Consider the following 18,629-nt stretch of genomic DNA (forward strand, 5'->3'; position numbering starts at 1 on the left):
GGTTGGGCGTGGGATCAGCAAGACCCAGTTTCCTCTTTGGGTCTCATTTCCTCTTTTCTGTTGGGGGAGTGGGGGAAGGGGATCTATAACTGGACAAGAAATTAGGAGGCTTAGAATCAGGGAATGGCATATAGCAGGGACTGTGAGGGCTTGGCAGTAGTGTTGGGCTGGTGGTGGGGTATTTAGCAGATAACCAGGAGGTATGCAGGTGAATGAGTGGGTGAGTATGGTGGGAGAATGCTTTAAAATGATTGGAAAGCTCAGATGTGGATGAGGGTAAATGAAGGTGGGATGTGTGGATTAGGAAGTGGGAAGGGAGGCAGAACTGAGGCTGAAAAGGTAACATGAACAGCATGGGTGTGCTAAAGGCAAGGGAAGTATTCTGTCAGTGGGTATGCCTGAGGGTGTGAAATGCAGGGCCAGGGAGGAGAGTTGGAGAGGAAGGGTGAATTTTGAGGGACTGAGGGAAAATGGAGGCAGAAGGGCTGAACTTTCAGAGGATTAAGCCATCCTCTTCTTGCATGGGGACAGTTTCCTTGGTTGGCTTCCCCCTCAATCACCAGTCCCTTCTCCCCTAGGCAGTCTGCCACTATTACTAAGCCCTGTACATGTCCTGGGTCCCTGACTCTTTTCTAACTCCTACCTTGTAAACAACAGGATCCAGGAACCCCTCCCCCTCAACTGTGGTGGTCACAGCAAGAGCCTGAGGCTTAGAGAATAGAATTAAGCTGGAATCCCTGATGCCAGCAATTCTAGCTAGCCCAGAACCCCAGCCTGAAATTAGTTTGTCACTTCCCTGGGCCAAAGAAGCCTTCCTCACAAAACAAGGGCATCTACCTACTGCCAGTCTCTCAAATTTCACCTGCCTGAGGTCAACTACCCTGACCTCAACTACAACAGGGAAAACGGCCTGAAATTTCTAACATTAACGCTGACCGTAATTTGTCTCCTGATTCCCAGTACTGGATTTGACAGGCATCACTGTCCTACCACATACCTGAATCCAATCCCTGATCCCTAATTTTGATCTAATTTTTACCTGTAGCACCAACTCCCGACTTTTAACACTAAATCTTGATTCCTAAACCTCAAGTTCATTTGTCACTTGATTCCTGATTCACCCCTTTCTTGTTTATCCCTTGTACTGGCTATGCTAACCTTCTCTAATCCCTAACACTGGATTTCTAACCTAATTCCTGTTGTTGACCCTTAACCTGAACTCTGCCATACGTTAACCTGAACCTGAACTCTAACTTACGTTGGTCGTTATAGAAAACAAAATAATGCTCTCAATCCAAACTTCACCTACACAAAACGCACCTCACACTAATAAATCTAAAATTTAACCCCAGCTTTACACTCCTAAAGCTAACCTTAACTCCTAAAACCCAACTCCACTTAATCCCCAACTCACCCGTTCCTACTCACGTACCCGCTATCAGCTAACCTCAAAGCCGATCCCCGCCCTGCGCCACACTACCACCCACTCCTCACCCTCCCCCAAACCTATCCCAGGCCGAGGACTGCTCCAGGAAGGGCCTGACTGCCAAAAAACGGCCTATTTAACTCAGAGCACAAGCCGAGATACACCGGACGCGGACCTCTCCAACAGGACCCGAAACAGACGCAGAAGTCAGGGGCCCTGCCCGCCCGCCTCCCAGGCCTGGCGTCGCGGCCCCACCCTGAGGCCCCAGTTCGCCCGGTCCGGCCTACCTGCGCTGCCCGGCTCTGTGCCCCGCCCGCCGGCCCGCTAACCCGCTCGTTCTCTCGGTGGCTCTCGGGCTGCGGCCTCGCCCTCCTTTCGACACTCTCGGCCACTTCCGTCCCGGGAACGTCCCCCACCCGCGGGCGGCGCCCTGGACCCGCGCTCTATGGTCGCGGGTACTGCAGGAAGCTGCTCTGGCCCCAGCTCTCGATGCTCGGGAGCCCGCCGACGACCAGCAACCCCTCCCCAGCAGGAAGCGAGGGCGCGGCGCAGTCCCGAGGAAGCGCCCGGACTGCACCCTAGTTCCCTTTTAGGCGCTAACCCTTCCTTTTTCTAGCCCGGGGCGGAGCCGCTTCCTCAGAATGCCCGCCCTCAGGGACTGCGGAGGCGGCAGGCACGTCCCGCTATTTGCATAGCGCCCAGGACGTGGCGCGTACAGCGGCCGCCTCCGCGTCGGGGTGGGCTTGGGGGACTCCAACTCCCGGCATGCCTCGCGGGTAGGTGCGTCACTTGTGTTCTGTTGGAAGTCTAGCGGGGAGTGGAGTCTGGGAAGTGTGTCCCGGTTTCAGAGCCATCGCCAGCATCTAGGAGGAAAACGCCGCTGGAGAGCCAATAGGTGGGGCCGACTGACAGTCGGTTGCGGTCACGCCTGGTTGGGGATAGGGTCCGGGTGGCGAGGTGAACTCCTGTGTTTCTGCGCATCTTTTCCGTAAATGGCTCATATGGAGCTGGCGTTGGACCCGGTTGAACATGACCTGCTGGGCTTCCTGCTAGAGGAAAGCGGTGGTTTGGGTGCGGCGCCTGACGAGGCCTTGGCGTTTCCGCCGGATTGGGAGCTGCCACTTTCTGAGGTGAGTGGGGGCTCTGAGTCGGGGAGACGTGAGGCGGGTTGGTGGGGGGGTGTTCCTGAGGCAGGGGGTGGTGATGGTCAAAGCCTGTTAATTTGAACCCTGTGCAGCCTCTGAGCGATTGGGACGTGGAGCATTTCCTGAGCTGCCTGCCGAGTCCCCCAACATCGTTGAATGTTTTCAGCAGCTCTAACCCCTGCCTTGTCCAGCATGACCACACCTATTCTCTCTCACAAGAGCATGTCTCCATAGATCTAGGTAAGCGTGAAATAAGTGAAGCTTGGGAAAGGAGAGGACTCCGGGTCCTGACTATTCACATTTTCCCTTTTGCAGATAATGAGAGCTATGGAAAAGAGGGGGCTCAGATGACTCCACTGCGTGTGGAGGAGCCGGCAGATCAGGTACTTGACTTGATTTAGGAGGGTTATTCCCGTATTGCGCGGGTCGGGGCAGTATTCCCCGTTAGTTACTTTCTGAAATCCCTTTGCAACTCTGCTACCCATCTCTCCGGAACCGCAGGAGATTGCTAGGCTGATACTGACTGAGGAGGAGAAGAGGCTGTTGGAGAAGGAGGGGCTTACTTTGCCTGGGATGCTTCCTCTCACTAAGGTAAGTCTCCCATTGTGGGGACGGGGGTTGTGAGTTCCAAGTAGGCCAGTTCTGTTAGTTTTGTATCGATAACTTGAAAAAGAACTGAGGTGAGCGATTAGCACATTTGTGAATAGGAAGCTGGAGCATGTGGTTAGTATACTGCTTCCAAGGACAGATCCTGGTTTGTAGGGCTTGTATAAATTTTGGTGTTCTTTTTAAGTAAGAATTCAAAATTATCAGGGTAATATTAGTAAAGGAATTTGGAAAGTACTGTACAAGCACGGGGCCCTGATACTTATATTTCACTGGTTTCATGTTAATTTACCTGTAGCTGAATAGTAAATTAAGTATTAGAGTTCATCAAGGCTGGATTAAGTAGTATAACAAGAGTAAATGTGAAATTTGGAGTTTCAAGCAATGAGTGGTAGCTTCACATGCATGGTATCGTGATACTATGATGAAATCAATGTCCGGTAACAGAAAGGTTACGGAGAAGGCAATGGCACCCCACTCCAGTACTCTTGCCTGGAAAATCCCATGGATGGAGGAGCCTGGTAGGCTTCAGTCCATAGGGTCGCTACGAGTCAGACATGACTGAGCGATTTCACTTTCACTTTTCACTTTCATGCATTGGAGAAGGAAATGGCAACCCACTCCAGTGTTCTTGCCTGGAGAATGTCAGGGACGGGGGAGCCTGGTGGGCTGCCGTCTATGGGGTCGCACAGAGTCGGACACGACTGAAGCGACTTAGCAGCAGCAGCAGCAACAGAAAGGTTAACTGAATTTTAATTTCTTAAAAATATAAGTTGAGGCAATTCCCTGGCAATCCAGTGGTTAGGACTCTGTGCTTTCATTGCTCAGGGTCAGGGTGCAATCCCTGGTCTGGGAACTGAGATCCCACAAGCTGCAAGGCGTGGCCAAAAAAAAGTACAAATTGAGTCAACCGTGTGATATGGCTACTAAGGAAGTGAATGAGGTTTAGAAGCTGTATCATCAGATTTAGTTGTTGTTGTTGTTGGTTGGTCGCTAAGTCGTGTCCAACTCTTTGCAATTCCATGGACTATGGCCTGCCAGGCTCCTCTGTCCATGGGATTTCCCAGACAAGAATACTGGAGTAGGTTGCAATTTCCTTCTCCAGGGGATCGTCCCGACCCAGGGATGGAACCTGTGTTTCCTGAGTAGCCTGCATTGTAGGCGGATTCTTTACTGCTGAGGCACTGGGGAAGCCCAGTTGTATCATCAGATACCAGTTATCTAATAGTGTTGCCACTAGAAGGGCAGTAACCATCTTGTTTTCCTTTATATTGGCCAAAAAGCTTCTTAAGTTTTGAGCCTATTATTTTTGACAGATATTAAGAAGATGCAGTCCATCCTGAGAAGAGATAAGATGATGAGTTAAAATTTTTGCCCAGTTTTTTAACTCTGAAGAAATGTCAAGTGCTTTAAAATAGCTGAAGACCTTTGTTCTATTATGGCCCCAGAGATTAGGTGCTAGGTAAGTCCAACAGGTAGAAACAATAGAGGCAGATGTTGGCTCATGATAAGGAAGTTTTTTTAAATTATTATTTAATAAAATTGTTACAATGGTTTGGCTTGTGAGGGCATTAACACCTGGTCCTCAGAAGTAGTCAGACAGAAGCAGGGTGCCTATTGGTAAGAGAAATTGTAGAAGGAATTTCTGCTTTGAGAAGATTGAACTCAGTTGCCTTCAAACTCTTTGGTCTGATGTTCCTCGGATGAGGTCCCTTTTCCTGTCTTCTCCTAGATGGAGGAACAAGTTCTGAAACGAGTGCGGAGGAAGATTCGAAACAAAAAGTCTGCTCAAGAGAGCCGCAGGAAGAAGAAGGTGTATGTGGGGGGTTTAGAAAGCAGGTATGAAAGGGAGCTGGACTCGGGGGTGGGAGAAACAGGTAATTGGAAGTGTGAGGTTTTTGAAGGGAGGATACAGGCCATGTCCCCACATCCCTGTTATTCCTCCAGGGTCCTGAAATACACAGCCCAGAATCTGGAGCTACAGAACAAAGTACAGCTTCTGGAGGAACAGAATCTGTAAGCAACTCTTTCACATCAGGCTTTTCTAATCCCTCCCACTTAATACTGTCTGTCTTTCTCCTGCTGCTCCATAGTTGATTTCTCACCGGGCATCTCTCACATATAAGATCTGATGCTTGGTCTTTAGTGGGTCTCTGATTCCATGAAGCTCACAGTAATGGGGAATAAATTAACAAGTATAAGTATCAAGAAAGAGAAGGAGTAAGACCTCATGTGGCAGATGGCATTTGATAGTAGATACAATTCTGGGATGGGGGTGGGGAGCATTCTAGGCAGAGAGGACACAGCCTAGTCCAGTTTGGCTGGAACCCTAACATAGGTGACTTGGGCCAGAAGATAGAGAATATAATCCCTGGTGAGGATTGTGTACAGAGCTGATAAGGCAGTGGAGAACCACTAAAGGGGTTTGCAAAAGGAGTTTAAGTCAGGGCAGAGACATGTGTGTGTTAATGAGGTCTGGCATTTTGTTCACAGAAGAGATCACTTGCAAAAAGAGAGGATCCAGTGCACACATGGAGGGGATGGCCTTAACAGGATGCTTTTGTTGTATGGCAAGGTGCCATGCCGGGGGGTGCTCACTGTCCCCTCTTCCAGGTCCCTTTTGGATCAGCTGAGGAAACTCCAGGCCATGGTGATTCAGACAGCAAACAAAGCCAGCAGCGGCAGCACCTGTGTCTTGGTGAGGATGGTGATGGGAGGAGAGATTCTTTTCTCAGGTGGCAGGGAGAGGGGTGCAATGCAGAGCCCCTCTTCATCTCTTTTCTCTTGTGCTCCAGGTTCTACTGTTCTCCTTCTGTCTCCTCCTCGTACCTGCTATGTACTCCTCGGACACAAGGGGGAGCCTGCCGGCTGAGCACAGAGGTGAGAGCCTTGAGGATACCACTAAGGAAGGGCTAGGGGAGAGCCCCAGCCTGCCCCTGAACAGGCTTTGTCTCCTCAGTGTTGTCCCGTCAGCTTCGTGCCCTCCCCAGCGAGGATGCCCTGCACCTGCAGCCACCTGCCCTGCAGTCAGAGGTACCAAAGGACAGCTTGGACCATGAGCTCCAGGCTCCTAGCAACTCTTGCTGCCTCTTCCATCTCATGTCTCAGGCTCCTAGAGCAGAGCCTCCCCTGCAGTTGCCACTGCCTGATGGTTTTGCAGAGTGTTCCTGCCCAGATTCCATATCTCCCGTGCAAGCAAATCTCACAAGAGAGGAAGGATGGCTCCCTACCCCCAGCCCCACATCTGTTATCTTGCAGGGCAGATACTCAGGCTAGATGTGAGGATGTGGGGGGGCCTCTGTCAGAGTCTGGTGTCCCCCAGTCTGTGTTCAGAGGAAAGGGAATGGGAGAGCCTCAGGTCCTATGCCCTGTCAGGAAGCCTAAGGACTCAAACACACCACACTTACTGGTTTTCTGGGTCTTTTATTTGAACCTGTGTATGTCTGTCACCCCATGAAAGGGCCTGGGAGAGTCAGATGACCTCCCTGAACATTTCATGCAGTGAGGGGATGGGGTGAAGAAAGAAATAAATAAGTGATTCTGATGCATGGTTCACCCTCAACCCCTCTTTACTGGCGTGGTGGGTAGGTAGAAGGGCGGGCATGATTGTCCTGGTGGCTCAGGGTTGCAGGAGACTGGGGGTGGGGGTGGTGGCAGAGGAAAGGTCAGGCTAAAGGCTGGGCTGTTAGCGCCTCCTTCCCCAGTTCACACGGCTCACTCTGGGCTTGGGTTTGCCATGGCTTCCTTTGGTCCATGTTTGGGCCTGGTGCATAGTCCTGTGCCCCATCTGGATATTGGCCCAGAGGCCTTTTTATGTTGCTGCTGCTGCTGCAGGGCCAGCTGCATGGCCCAGATGCTCAGCGGCCGCATGTAGGCCAGTGAGCGGAATACCCGCCGCTGGCAGTACGCCTCAGGAGTCTGGAAGGCCAGGCCCAGGCGCTCCCACACAGTACGATAGCAGCCTTCAGCTGTCCGGAAGCCCTCCCAAGTCAGGCCCTGTAAGGGAGAGAGGGAAGTCATTACTTGGCAACCCTTGAATAGCTATTTCAGCTGGACAAATGGAGATAATAGGGTCTCTGCCCTCAGGGAGTTCCTGGCTAGTGGGGGAGATAAATTTGGCTCACAGGAAGAAGCCTGAAGACAGGCAATAGAATATATGCCAAGGAAGGGGGGAGGCTCTCTGGATGGATAAGATGGCATTGAATTAGGTTATCAGAAGTCTGATAGCCAACGTACAGATGGCAGAGAGCCGGGGAAGGGAGTGGGTTACCTCTTGGATCATGGTGGCTGCCAGCCCGTAGACCACGCCCACCCAGACTTCATCAGACTGGACACTGGATGTGTCAGGAACACCATGGGGCTGCATGCCATTCACAGCCCCCATGACCCCTCCTGCAAAGGCCTGGACGTTGAACTCAAAGATCGTTTGGAGAGCACGGACCACCTGTTGGGTAGGAAACACCTAGAGGGACAGGGAAGAAACACGGTCTTTTAAACTTGCTTCCCACCCCCAGGAAAAACCCTTACCTTTCTCTAGGATTTCTCCTCCTAGTCTCTCACCTCACTATCTCCTTCTCCTAGGCCACTGGCCCTTAGGAACCACTGGCCAGCACACTGGTCAGACATGATGCTATAGGACTGAGGCTGAGAGCTGCAGTCGTAGTTGTAATAGCGGCCTGGAGAGGGAGGACAAAGTAAGTCTCCTGCCTCCCAGAGCTGCCTTGAGATTCTTTAGGATCCCCCAACTCACCATTCCACAGCAGCCGATCATAGGCTTCCTGGCCCCGGCTAAGGATGGAAGAAAACTTATTCTGGGCCTCCTGTGCCCCACACAGAGCAGCCATCTGGACCATCACAGCCACGGCCGCCAGCCACAGTCCTCCGCAGTAAGCACTGATGAGGGACACGGGTTCGGGGAATCAGCCTGGCAGCTCCAGGCACTCTCATACAGTATAATAGGCACACTGAGCCCACAATCCCTTGATGCCCAGTTCCCCACCTCAGGCCCTGGAAATCCCTACCCCCCAACCTGGGGCCTGTAGTGACCCATCCATCATAGGTTTGGTCTGCATAGCCTCCATTCTCGATGAGTCCATCATGGTCCTTGTCAAACTTCATTTCAGACTCCATCACGGCCTAGAGAGGGACCAAGATACTGAAGACCTAGATACTAAGAAAAGACAACAGTAGCCAGCTGGCCTTTCCCCAGACACCCAGAAGCATGCCCCTGGTACACAGACCACTGCACACATGTCCCTTACCAGACACACAGGCCACATGTCCCTCAGGAAACACTGGTCACCCGTCAGGTAATAGTCCCGATAAACCTGCAGCACAAACTTCAGGTTCAGGTCCTTCCAGTCTCCAGTATCGTGGATCTCATACGCATTGACCCGGAGCCATGGCTCGTCATCTAGGGAGGGGAGGAAATCTGGTCATCTGCACTGTGGGCTCAGGTGGAGGGTGCAGAAACAGGAAGAGAAGTGCCCTTGTGGTGGAGGGTCTTGTACCTGGGTCCCCAACATCATGGGGGATGACGTTCCTCCTTTTCACAGGCGCTGTTATCCCACTCATCAGGAACCGTCGCTGTGTCAGGTCCTCCCTGAGAGTGGCCAGAGCTGGGGGAGCAGATACACAAGGGGGGGTGCGGGGCAGGGAATGGGTAGGCTTGGGATGGGGCACAGAACTGTGTGTGTGACTTGAGGGGAACCAGTGAGCAGGATCCACAGATGTCTGAGTGGAAGAGACATCAGGGACCACCAAGGTTCGGGGCTGTGGGGAACTGAGAAGCAGAAGGGGCACAAAAGGGACCCTCACCCATGTCATACTGCAGGCTGAGCTCAAGTTTGGGCCAGAGCATGACGAGGGCGAAGGAGGCATAAAAGTGGACATCGTATGTGTTGTACATGCGGTATTCCTGGCCTGGAGAAATGAAGGAGATAACACCGTTGCCAGAATTCCTGCTGCTTCTTCATACTGCCCTGCCTAGCCATGCCTCTAGAATTGGGGTGTAGGGCACCATCACGCTCCATGTTCTAGCCAGTACCCTGGGATAGGCAAAACCCATACTCCTGCCATGGGGCAGGGCACTGACAGGCCTCATGGACACACACCATGCCCCTTGGCAGCCCATACCTTCGAGGTAGGCAAACCGGCCGTACTCCTGTAGGAGGGGGCGGAGCTGACCCATGCCGCCCACCAGCTCCTCTGGCAGGGAGTCTTCAGGAACTTCCAGCCATACTGTGCCCCCGTCAGCCAGGAAGTAGAGTTCATTGAACAGTGCAGATTTGTACCAGGCAGGCAAGGATCTGGGGAGGCAGGAGTAGGGGATGGTCTCATGAGGTTGGCACTTCCAGGAAAGGAAGGATTCTGGGGTTCAGTGGAGTAGGGTCCCAAGTGAATCCCAGACTAGCTCTGTTGACTTTGGTGCTGGAGAGTGAATCAAGGAGTCTTAGTGAAAGTGTGAGGGCCTAGGAGAAAGGCAAGAGACGGGCTCCACTGGCACCTGTCCTCCAGTACCGGGCTCTGCCAAGCCGAGATCTTCTCTTCCCAGTTGGCATAGTGGCTCAGGGCATAGTGGCTGAGGGCGGGTGCTGCATCACCATCTGGGCCAAAGAACCTCGTGTACCGCCTGGGTGGACAGAAGGGGAGGGATGAGAACATGGGCTCCGCTCAGAGCCCCAGCACCACGATCCGTGCATACTCTCATTCCCGTCACCTGTAGTAGACCTGGCCCTTTGCTCCAAACATGATTCTGGGCATGTCCCAAGCCAGTGAGAACTCTAAGCGGTGCCGGCCTCGTGGTAGCAGCTTGCCCGAAACACACACAGCCCCAGCGATGCCCACTCCTTTCTGCGAGGGTAGGCTTTTTCCTGAGAGAAGCACAAAATGAGTGAGTACCCACCTTGGCCACAAGGATCCCTGACATGGGAAGAAGGCCTGTTGTTACCAGGCCTCCCAGCCCTGTTCTGAAGACAGGGACATCCTCTCTTCCCTTCACCTCCCCGTGAGACCCCCCATCACCAGTGAGGGAGTCCAGCTGTCCATCCAGAAGTAGATCCTGCCACACCTGCTGCCCGGCGCTGTCAGGGTCAAAGGCTGTAAGGTGGGTTACCGTTGTATCTGCCTGTTAAGGGGTCAAAGACTTTGTGAGGAAAAACTCCATAGGTGCGTGGCTCCTGACTAACTCCCCTTTACATCATCCTGCCTCCAAGTTCCACAGGCTCGAGGGCTATGGTGAGGGTGGGACGCAGGAGTTGAGGAAGTGAAGAGACCACAGTGGTATGGGATTGGGCTCAGGGGCCAGGCTGAGAGCAGCGGTTCAGGGCAATGCTATAGGGCAGATGCCTCCATACCGAGAGTCGCGCAGCCACAGCCATGGTGTAGGGATTCGGAGGGGTTGGATGATGCAGCAGCAGCCCCTGTACAGTCTCCCCATCACGCTCCAGACAGAAGGGCTCATTCCACAACCCCCCAGGGGCGTCGTCTTCACCACCAAGTCCATTCCGCATGGAGAACATGATGGACACTTCCAGGGCTTCATCCCCTTCATTTTCCACATCCCACACAAAGACTCCTACAGGCAGGCTGCTGTCCTGGGAGCAGAAGGTCAGACTCAGATAGTCCCTGTGTACCCCTTCAGGCCCCACTTCCCAGGATCAGTCCTTGGCACCGAGGAGCTGACTCAGATACCCGCTAATACACTGTGTTCCACTTGCATCTCCCCATATTGCCTGGCAGGCTGTCTACTAGGAGACAGAAGACCAATTGGGTGGTGGTCCTAGGAAACCAGCATGAAGTTCATGCCCCACCCCCTCTCTTGCATAGGTCACGACACTTCCAGGAGAGAGAGATCCTGGGGAAGGGAGAGCACAGAGGAAACCAAGGGGGAACCTCACCTGGTAGTCATGGGGCAAGATGGGTGTGATCTGGCGGCAGGTGAGGGTGACGTTCTGGCCAGGAAGCTGATAGACAGTCCAGGCTCTGGGATAGAGGGCGTGGTAGAATGCAAAGTACCCACACAGACCCCAGTTCCAGCTACACAGGACACTTGGGCGCTCCACCGACAGGACTTGCTGGTACACCGTCTGTCCTCTCCGGCGCAAACACACTGTGAACTAAACCAAGAAGGTACGTGGGCTGGAATGGAGTAACAGGTATCTCAAACAAAACCCCTCTCCTCAGAGTAACTCCTCCCCTGCCAGACCCCACAGTAGTGACCTGCGCCCCACAGCTTCACTCATCTCCCCCAGGCCTTCCCCCTACACTCAGTGAATCACTGCAAGTCATGTCTTCTCCATCTTTCTCCCTGCTTGCTCTCCCTTCTCACTGCTCTGGTCTTAACTGCCCTAAGACAGGCCCGCACCATCTCTGCCCCACCCCATCTGGATTTCAGACTGATCTTTCTTACGGAGAATTCAAGATATGTCAGTCTGTGTTTATAATGTTTCAATGACTCCCGCGACCCAATTCAAGATATGTTAGTCTGTGTTTATAATGTTTCAATGACTCCTGCAACCCTCAGGCTAAAATCTAAACTCATCTACCTGGCTTTCAAAGCTTCCTTCTTGAGGTGGCTTCTCCCTGCCTATCAGATTCATTACTTGTTCAAGCCCTTATATTCTGGTCGTATCAAATACTGTTCCTTGAGCACAATACATTTCCTCCTCCATGCTTTTGCTCGTGTTTATTCTCCATTTGGTAAAACCCCTCATGCTTCAAGGCCTAGATCAAATGCCATCTCTCCCTTCAAGCAGTGAGTCATTCTCCTGTGTGTCCCCCTACCATTCTAGTCCAGGATGTGATAGTGTTTACATTCCGACTCCCTGACTGCTCTGGAGGGTACAGGCTGTGAGGGGTTAATATCTCCTCCCTTGGTTCAAAGTACTCCTAATATCTTTAATGTATACATCAAATAATTTTTTTATGTTATTGGAATAGTAGGTAGTGGTTAACATTACAGAGTTGCAACCACAGAGAAAACTGGTTTTGAATCCCAGTGCTTCCATTTACCAACCATGTGACCTTGGGCATGATACTTAGTTGCCTCATGTGTAAAACGGGCATAATAATGGTACTTCCCTTATAGGACTGTCTTTACATATTAAATATTATACAAAAAGAGTCATGATTCTGGAAGGCATTCCCCTCAGGATACCTCAGAGATGAGCCAGAGAGGAAGCCTGGGGCCTTGGGCAGGGCTGGTGAACCTGAACTAGGAAGGGCAGTGTCATTAATGGGATTCAAGATCTGCTAGTCATTTCTCCTTTGAAGATGAGCTGGAGGCCTCCCTCAGACAGGAAATAGGAACTTGGTGGACAACTCAACATGGGAGGGCACTAGAGGGAGATGATGAAAGGTAGCCCACATGCCTCTGGCAATCAAAGGCTTAGTAGTGACGAAGTGGCTGATGGCTGGCAAATCAGGGCAAGCAGTGGGTGCTCTGTGCATGCATCTGTTTTCCTGTGCATTTGCAGACTTTTGGTTTGTTTTCCCTTCTGATCCTTCAACCAGGTTAAGTGATCCCGGAATTGTCTGACTCTCTGTGGCTAGGGACAGGCTCAACCAGTGGAGCTGGGGCAGCAAGGCAGGTAGGAGGCATTTACTAGAGAAACAAAGGGCACAGGGGTACCTTTTCTCTTTCAAGGAACGTGAACTCTGAGTGTCTCATTCCTATGGTACACCCCAGCACAGAGCTTGGCACACAGAAAGCATCCTGAAAATACTAGATGGAATCATGTACATCTTTAATCGCCACATCCTACACAGCCAAGAGACTCTTCCTGCCTGGGAAGTAATGTCCGGGACCTCTGCTCTACCTCCTGGCTCTTACTTGGTTAGCGATGACTGTCTGGTGCTGGTACATTCCCGGGTTAAGCTGCCAACGACAGAACTGGCCTCTCCAGCCTCTGGTGATAGTTCCTCCCCCAATGCCACCCAAGGGACAACCTAGAGAAAGAACCAAGATGTTAGTAAGGCAGGGAAGACGAAAAAGAGCCCATTTCTCACTTTCTAGACTATAGAGATGGGTTCCCCTAAACCTGGGGTGGGGGGTCGGGGGAGAATATCAAATTCACACGTTGTGCACTTTAAACTTATACAGTGTTCTGTGTTAGTTATATCTCAATAAAGCTGGGATGGGGGGAAACCCTAGGGAATGGGTCAATGCAATTTAAAGAAGCTGAAGGCCTCTTTGCCTAGCTCCCAGTGGGCCTGGACACTGCCATCCCTGACTGGGCAGGGCTGGAGTGAGGCTCACCATAGATCTGTCTCAGGGGCACAGAGTTGATGAGGTCGATGAAAGGTTTCTTCTTTTCCACCTGGGTCTTCCGGTACCACCACTGCAAGTACCTGAGGAGCAAGGGGTACTGTGGGTCAGGGCAAGGGGCTGCAGTCACCTCTCTCTCTTTGGACACCCAGCCATGACTTCCCATGTTTAACTGTTCCAAAGACCCACTGCCTTCACTTCCAAACTTCTCCTCCTCTCGACTTCTCTGTAGTTGAAAGTCTTCTCGTGTTCCCAGTCACCCCCGGTCACGGCATGGGAGTATCTTTGTTTCTCCTCTCTACTTTCCTTAGAAGGAGCTTTCTGATCTTTCCTCACCTCTATCTCCACCACTGGTTTAATTTATTCCAGGAGCTTCCGTCTGAGGTGCTGAAAGGGCCAGTTAGTTTCCTGACTTATAATCACCCCCACCCCATAAACAGGCATAGGCTGCTGTGATAACTTTCTTCTTTTTTAAAATGATTTTTCTTCTGATTATGAAAGGTGAAAATCTGGAGAATGCACTAGGTGGAAGGTGAAAAAAATCCCACCCATATACATTTTGGGCCATTTCCTTTTAAGTCTTTTCCTTCTTTTCTTTCCTTTTTCTGTTTTTCTTTTTCTTTTAAGTTCAGCATTTAAACTGTAAGCTTTCTAATTTGTTCTCTCATTATATCCCAGAAAAGCTTTCTAAAAACCCCAATATATCCTAGTCTTATCACAGCTCTGTTTCCAGTAGGCAAATGACTCTCAGCCTATCGTGTGTGTGTGTGTGTGTGTGTGTGTGTGTTAGTCGCTCAGTTGTGTCTGACTCTTTGTGACCCCATGGACTGTAGCTCTTCAGGCACTCTGTCGAAGGGATTCTCCAGGCAAGAATAGTGGAGTGGGTTGCCATTTCCTTCTCCAAGGGATCTTCCCACCCAGGGATTGAACCCAGGTCTCCTGCATTGCAGGCAGATCCTTTACTGTCTGAGCCACCAGGGAAGCCCCAGCCTATCTTACTTCCTGCAATTTCCATTCAGAATGGGTCCTCACTAAGCAACCCCTTCCTCTGGACTCTGTCCCAATTCCACTCTCCTCCCTTGCCAGCTCTTTTATCCCCATTGTTCAAGCACACTGCTTATAACCATGTAATGGAGTAAGTAACCCTGCTGAATCTCCAGTTTCCTCATCTATAAAATGGGGATACTCTTGCCCTTCCCACCTCAAGGGATGGTGGGAAGGGCACAACAGATGCACTTCTGTTGGCACATTTGTGCCCTTCTAAGGTCACAAATGACACAATAGATAGGAAAGCTACAAAGTGGAATATACGTGTCACATATCATCATTACTTGTACGTACACTATCTCAGCTCCCAATCAGACACTGTCCTGTTACTTTAGTGTTCCTTATGTGAGTCTGACAAACTTTTCAGTTCCCTGGGGAAAGGGACAGTGACAAAGACTTGTTGCTTATTACCCACAGCTTCAAGCACAGGGCAGGGCACCTGGTCTACAGTCAACAAATATTTGCTGGATTTATAAAGAACATATGTACAAACAGTGGAACATAGAGAAATGAACAGGGAGAGGAGCAAGTGGAGGAGAAATATGATTAACGAACAGGGAGGGTACATTTTGGGGGTGAGGGGAGATGGAGGGAAGACGAACGATGGGATGGTGGGAAGGCAGCTCTTGGTCAGCTTAGAGGAAACTGGACTTTGAAACTGGAGGCCAGAAAGGATTGCCAAAGGCAGGAAGGGCACAGCTCCGATTAGGGGGTGAGGGAGAAATGCAAGATGTGAAGATAGTAGAACAAAGGATTATCTAGCGCAGAACAAGCACTCAGTACATATTTACTGAATGAATGGATTCTGACTGAAAGGGAGAGCAACCAAAATTGAGTTCTTACCATTCTGAGGCCAAGAGAACTCTGTCTTGCTGGGGCTCCTGATCAGCGTACCCTCAATTCAGCTCCCTCTTAGGGCCTACGTTTCTCTCACACCATTGAGCTGGCTATTCCTGGATCTATTTGTCCTTTTCCATGATTTCAACCTCAGCTTAATCATTCAGAATTCTTCCTTGTCTCACCCTTGCTTTCTCCTCGGTGCAGGACCTCGTCTCATCTCAAAACCCCTGTGTCAGTGATCCCTACCCTGTCCTGGGATGGGGAGCTGAGTCCAGGGGGGTGAGGACAGCTTCAGGCATCTGTGATTCACCTTATACTTAGGGATGGAGGGGCTAAGATGCCTACAGACAGGTTCTTGACCTCAGTGTTCCCACCACATGCACCCCAAGGTGCTTCTCTCAGTACCCGGGCCACAGATCCTGTTTTGACCCAGAGCCTTTCAGGGTCAAAACTAGCCGAGTCAGTTTCAGAAGCAGCCTGGAGGAATTACTGTGCTCTGGTACAGGCCACCCAGAGGAACTGTCAAAGGAGTCAGACACCCAGGCAGCAACAGGCCCTCCACACTGCCGAGGGCTTGGGTTAGGTCCATGGGCTCCCCACCCCAGCCCCATGGCACTGCCTGCAGAAGAGAAGGAACCTCTGACTTAAGAGGCTGTCAGAGCTAGGTTTCCTATACTTGAAGCCTCCCTCCACAGTTCTGTGTTTACTGTGGGAACTGACTCAGGATGACCTCAGGGTGATGCTTTCTGTCCTCACAGGCACCTGTCCCTGTTACTGGGTCTTGGTCCCAACACTCAGTGAGGATCTGGAGGAGTCCTACAGCCCAGGATAAGCTCTCAGCGTGCAACCCCTTGCTGGAGCGGGGGCGGGAGGTGGGGAGGGAACCAGGAAATGCTCTGGAAGATTATAATTAATCTCTAGGAACACCTAAGGCAGGACCATTCTGGTCAAAGGTCTTATTTGCTTTTTATATCAGGGGCCATCTATTCCAGAATAGAGTGAATATTACCTTTTATCACCCTCTCCTTAGGGTTGAGATCAGGCAGTCTCTCAACCACTCCCTGGAGCCAGAGTTTGAGGAAAGAAGCCCAAGGGTGTTGGGACTGTTAAATGCTGTGCCTAAGTGAGGTTCAGTGAATATACTCCAGTTGCTCAGGGGGATCTGGAGTTGAGAACCCTCCCCTCCCAGAAGACAACATTGTATCAGTAGCGAAACTGCCAGAGTATCTTTCCTACCTTGTCACAAAGTATAGCTAATCCCAAAGGGCAGTCTTCAGAGAAGAGAGAGCACCTGAGAGGGAGCCTAGATAGGTAAGGCTTACTACAAGGCTCAAATGCCCTTTCTTGCTAAAAAGACAAGTTACTGGAAAGAAGTGGGTTGCAAAGAGACATGACCTGGTCTCACCCTTCAAAACCATGGGCTTAGATGATGTTGGGAATAGGGGCCACCTGACCAGGACAAGGCAGCCTCCTGCTTTCTCACCCTTTCCTGCCTCTGCTGGAACAAAGTGAGGCACAAGGTCCTCTAGGCAATGGGATCAACTCACCTCAAGCCCATGCCCAAGTGCTTTATCAGGTTGCTCAGCGAGATGTCGTTGGCATTAAAGGGTTTCCTCTTCTCTGCAAACTCGTGAGCCAAGCAGATGCGCCAGCCAAAGGGAGGCACCTGGTAGCCCTTAGCTTTCCCCTCGTAGGAAGCCATCAGCTGCCCGGAGTCCTCCGGACTGCTATAACCCTGTTCGTGCTGGGGCTGACTGTCTTCAGGGATCGGGCAGTCTGTAACCTGCACAGCCTCCGTGCCATTTTCAGGGCAAGAAGCCTGTGGATCCCCTTTGGCACAGCTGGTCTGCTCCGAGGTTGGGACTCCGGTTCCCATATTCCCTGGATCCTGGGTCTCCAGGACCTCTGTGGTTTCAGTTCCCGAGCTTTCTGGTACCAAGTATCTGGTCAGCCAAGCCCAGATGCGGGCGCGGATGGCTGTTAGGTGTTGTCTCGGAGAGCCGGCCGCTGGGGAAAGCCTAGGCGAGCTGCTGTCTCCGTGCAACCAGGTAGCTGTTGCTGCTGTGGCGGCGGCGACAGCAATAAAGCCGCCACGGTCTCACTGTCGGTTGTCTCTCTGGGTCCTGGGCGGGAAGAATCGGGTCTCGACGTCATTGGGCCGCGGTGATTAGCTGGCCCGGCCAAAGGGCGACTGGGCCCGCGAAGAGGGGAGGAGCCCCTGGGGCCGGCCCTCCAGGCACCGCCCCCGGGGCCAGCCTGGGAGTTCGCGGCAGCCCAGGCCCCGTCCCCCGGCGGCGGCACCAGGCCCCCCCAGCGGTGGGCGCCGGGTCCCGCCGGCCGGTGTCCGGGGCGGCGCCCGCGCCCGGGTGCCAGCCCGTGGGAAGGTGACACAGGGCGGCCGGCTCACCTGAGCCCCTTCCGGCCTAGCCGGCCCGGCGCTTCCGGCCGGAAGGGGCTCGGAGGGGAAGTCCCGCCTCTGCCGCGGCCGCAGCCACGCACTTGGCCCGGTCCCGGAGGGGCGGGCGGCCGAGGCCTTCGAGGCACCGAGTACCCTGTTTCAGTATGGCCCCCTGTTTCGATCTGAGGGGTATCTGGGCTAGGGCGCCAGGTGCCGGGCGGCCGGGGCCCCGGGCTGGGACGTGGAACCTCCAGGGAAGGGGTCGGGGGCGGCCTGGGGGTCCCGGCCGGCCTGGGGGTCCCGGCAGGGAAGAGGGGTGATGACCTGGCGCCGATAGGGGCGGGGGGCTTGGACCCTCAAGGGCGCCGTCTCCCTCTGCAGTGCCCGGTCAACTGCCGCCGTACCTGCCTTCCGCCTTCCCGCACTCCAAACCTGGACGCTTCCCTCTGACACCGTGGTACTGAACGCCCGTTTCGTCGGTCCTCACCCCTAGGCTCGCCCGAGACACCCTTCCCTGCCGTGGTACTGACCTCTGACACCCCTTGTTTCCTTCTAGATCCGATCCTGGAGCTGCCATGATTGAAGTGGTAGCAGAGCTGAGCAGAGGTCCTGTGTTTCTCGCAGGGGAGGCCCTGGAGTGTGTGGTGACGGTCACCAACCCCCTGCCCTCTACGGCCACTTCTGCATCCAGGTGGGGACACTGGTACTGAAGAAGGCGGCCCTTCTGGGAGGAAGCCTGGTATCTGTAGTGCTGAGCCAGAGCTCAGGTTGTCCTGTGGCTACATCACCACCGCCTTGCTCATTGTGCTCTCATTGTAGGGAAGGGCTAGTTAACAGAAGATGTGGGTGACATAGCCCTCGGGTCTCCTTTCCTCTCTCCTCCCCCTGCTACCCATGGTA

The 18,629-nt window shown here is 52.6% G+C and overlaps 4 protein-coding genes across 54 annotated transcripts in view; 2 read left to right on the forward strand and 2 right to left on the reverse strand.

Annotated features, from left to right (window-relative positions):
* Positions 1-1,827, reverse strand: part of TLN1 (talin 1) — a 31,470-nt gene extending 29,643 nt beyond the window's left edge. For all 4 annotated transcript variants that reach the window (XM_081508164.1, XM_081508155.1, XM_081508139.1 and 1 more), the window contains exon 1: positions 1,714-1,827. The gene's annotated coding sequence lies outside the window, so the exon portion shown is untranslated. The remainder of the gene's footprint in view (positions 1-1,713) is intronic.
* Positions 1,828-2,117: 290 nt separating this feature from the next.
* On the forward strand, positions 2,118-6,725 carry CREB3 (cAMP responsive element binding protein 3). Of its 3 annotated transcripts, none has more exons than XM_081509830.1 (9): positions 2,118-2,556; positions 2,640-2,811; positions 2,887-2,954; positions 3,073-3,162; positions 4,910-5,016; positions 5,125-5,193; positions 5,791-5,875; positions 5,973-6,057; positions 6,137-6,725. In XM_081509830.1, the coding sequence occupies exons 1-9, from the start codon at positions 2,419-2,421 to the stop codon at positions 6,451-6,453; spliced, it is 1,131 nt and encodes a 376-aa protein (XP_081365956.1). In that variant the 5' UTR covers positions 2,118-2,418; the 3' UTR covers positions 6,454-6,725. The 3 variants fall into 3 exon arrangements, with proteins under 3 accessions (XP_081365956.1, XP_081365966.1, XP_081365952.1); XM_081509840.1 differs by having other exon boundaries at positions 2,664-2,811; XM_081509826.1 differs by having other exon boundaries at positions 2,664-2,954.
* GBA2 (glucosylceramidase beta 2) lies at positions 6,585-18,479 on the reverse strand. Of its 4 annotated transcripts, none has more exons than XM_081508759.1 (18): positions 18,260-18,479; positions 16,879-17,454; positions 13,436-13,527; positions 13,010-13,125; positions 11,076-11,294; positions 10,533-10,767; positions 10,201-10,303; positions 9,896-10,049; positions 9,683-9,808; positions 9,313-9,485; positions 8,995-9,099; positions 8,688-8,795; positions 8,439-8,590; positions 8,207-8,313; positions 7,928-8,070; positions 7,738-7,853; positions 7,448-7,639; positions 6,585-7,173 (listed from the first exon to the last, which is right to left on the reverse strand). In XM_081508759.1, exons 3-18 carry the CDS (start codon positions 13,436-13,438, stop codon positions 6,892-6,894), a joined length of 2,334 nt encoding a protein of 777 aa, XP_081364885.1. In that variant the 5' UTR covers positions 13,439-13,527; positions 16,879-17,454; positions 18,260-18,479; the 3' UTR covers positions 6,585-6,891. The 4 variants fall into 4 exon arrangements, with proteins under 4 accessions (XP_081364885.1, XP_081364867.1, XP_081364896.1 ...); XM_081508741.1 differs by having other exon boundaries at positions 10,533-10,772; XM_081508770.1 differs by having other exon boundaries at positions 18,256-18,479.
* RGP1 (RGP1 partner of RAB6A GEF complex) overlaps positions 17,525-18,629 on the forward strand; it is a 36,769-nt gene continuing 35,664 nt past the window's right edge. For 5 of the 43 annotated variants that reach the window (XR_014059359.1, XR_014059360.1, XM_081509747.1 and 2 more), the window contains exons 1-3: positions 17,793-17,918; positions 18,111-18,186; positions 18,286-18,420. Coding sequence is in view for 36 of the 43 variants with exons in the window: in XM_081509747.1 (XP_081365873.1) it covers positions 18,305-18,420 (116 nt within the window). In the remaining 7 variants the exon portion in view is untranslated. Of the gene's footprint in view, positions 17,716-17,792; positions 17,940-18,110; positions 18,187-18,285; positions 18,421-18,629 lie in introns of those variants that run through there. The other 38 variants (XR_014059375.1, XR_014059394.1, XM_081509732.1 and 35 more) reach the window with 12 other exon arrangements.

This window comes from Giraffa tippelskirchi, chromosome 1, assembly GCF_054371585.1.
Source record: "Giraffa tippelskirchi isolate mGirTip1 chromosome 1, T2T-mGirTip1v1.2.pri, whole genome shotgun sequence".
Lineage (NCBI taxonomy): Eukaryota > Metazoa > Chordata > Mammalia > Artiodactyla > Giraffidae > Giraffa > Giraffa tippelskirchi.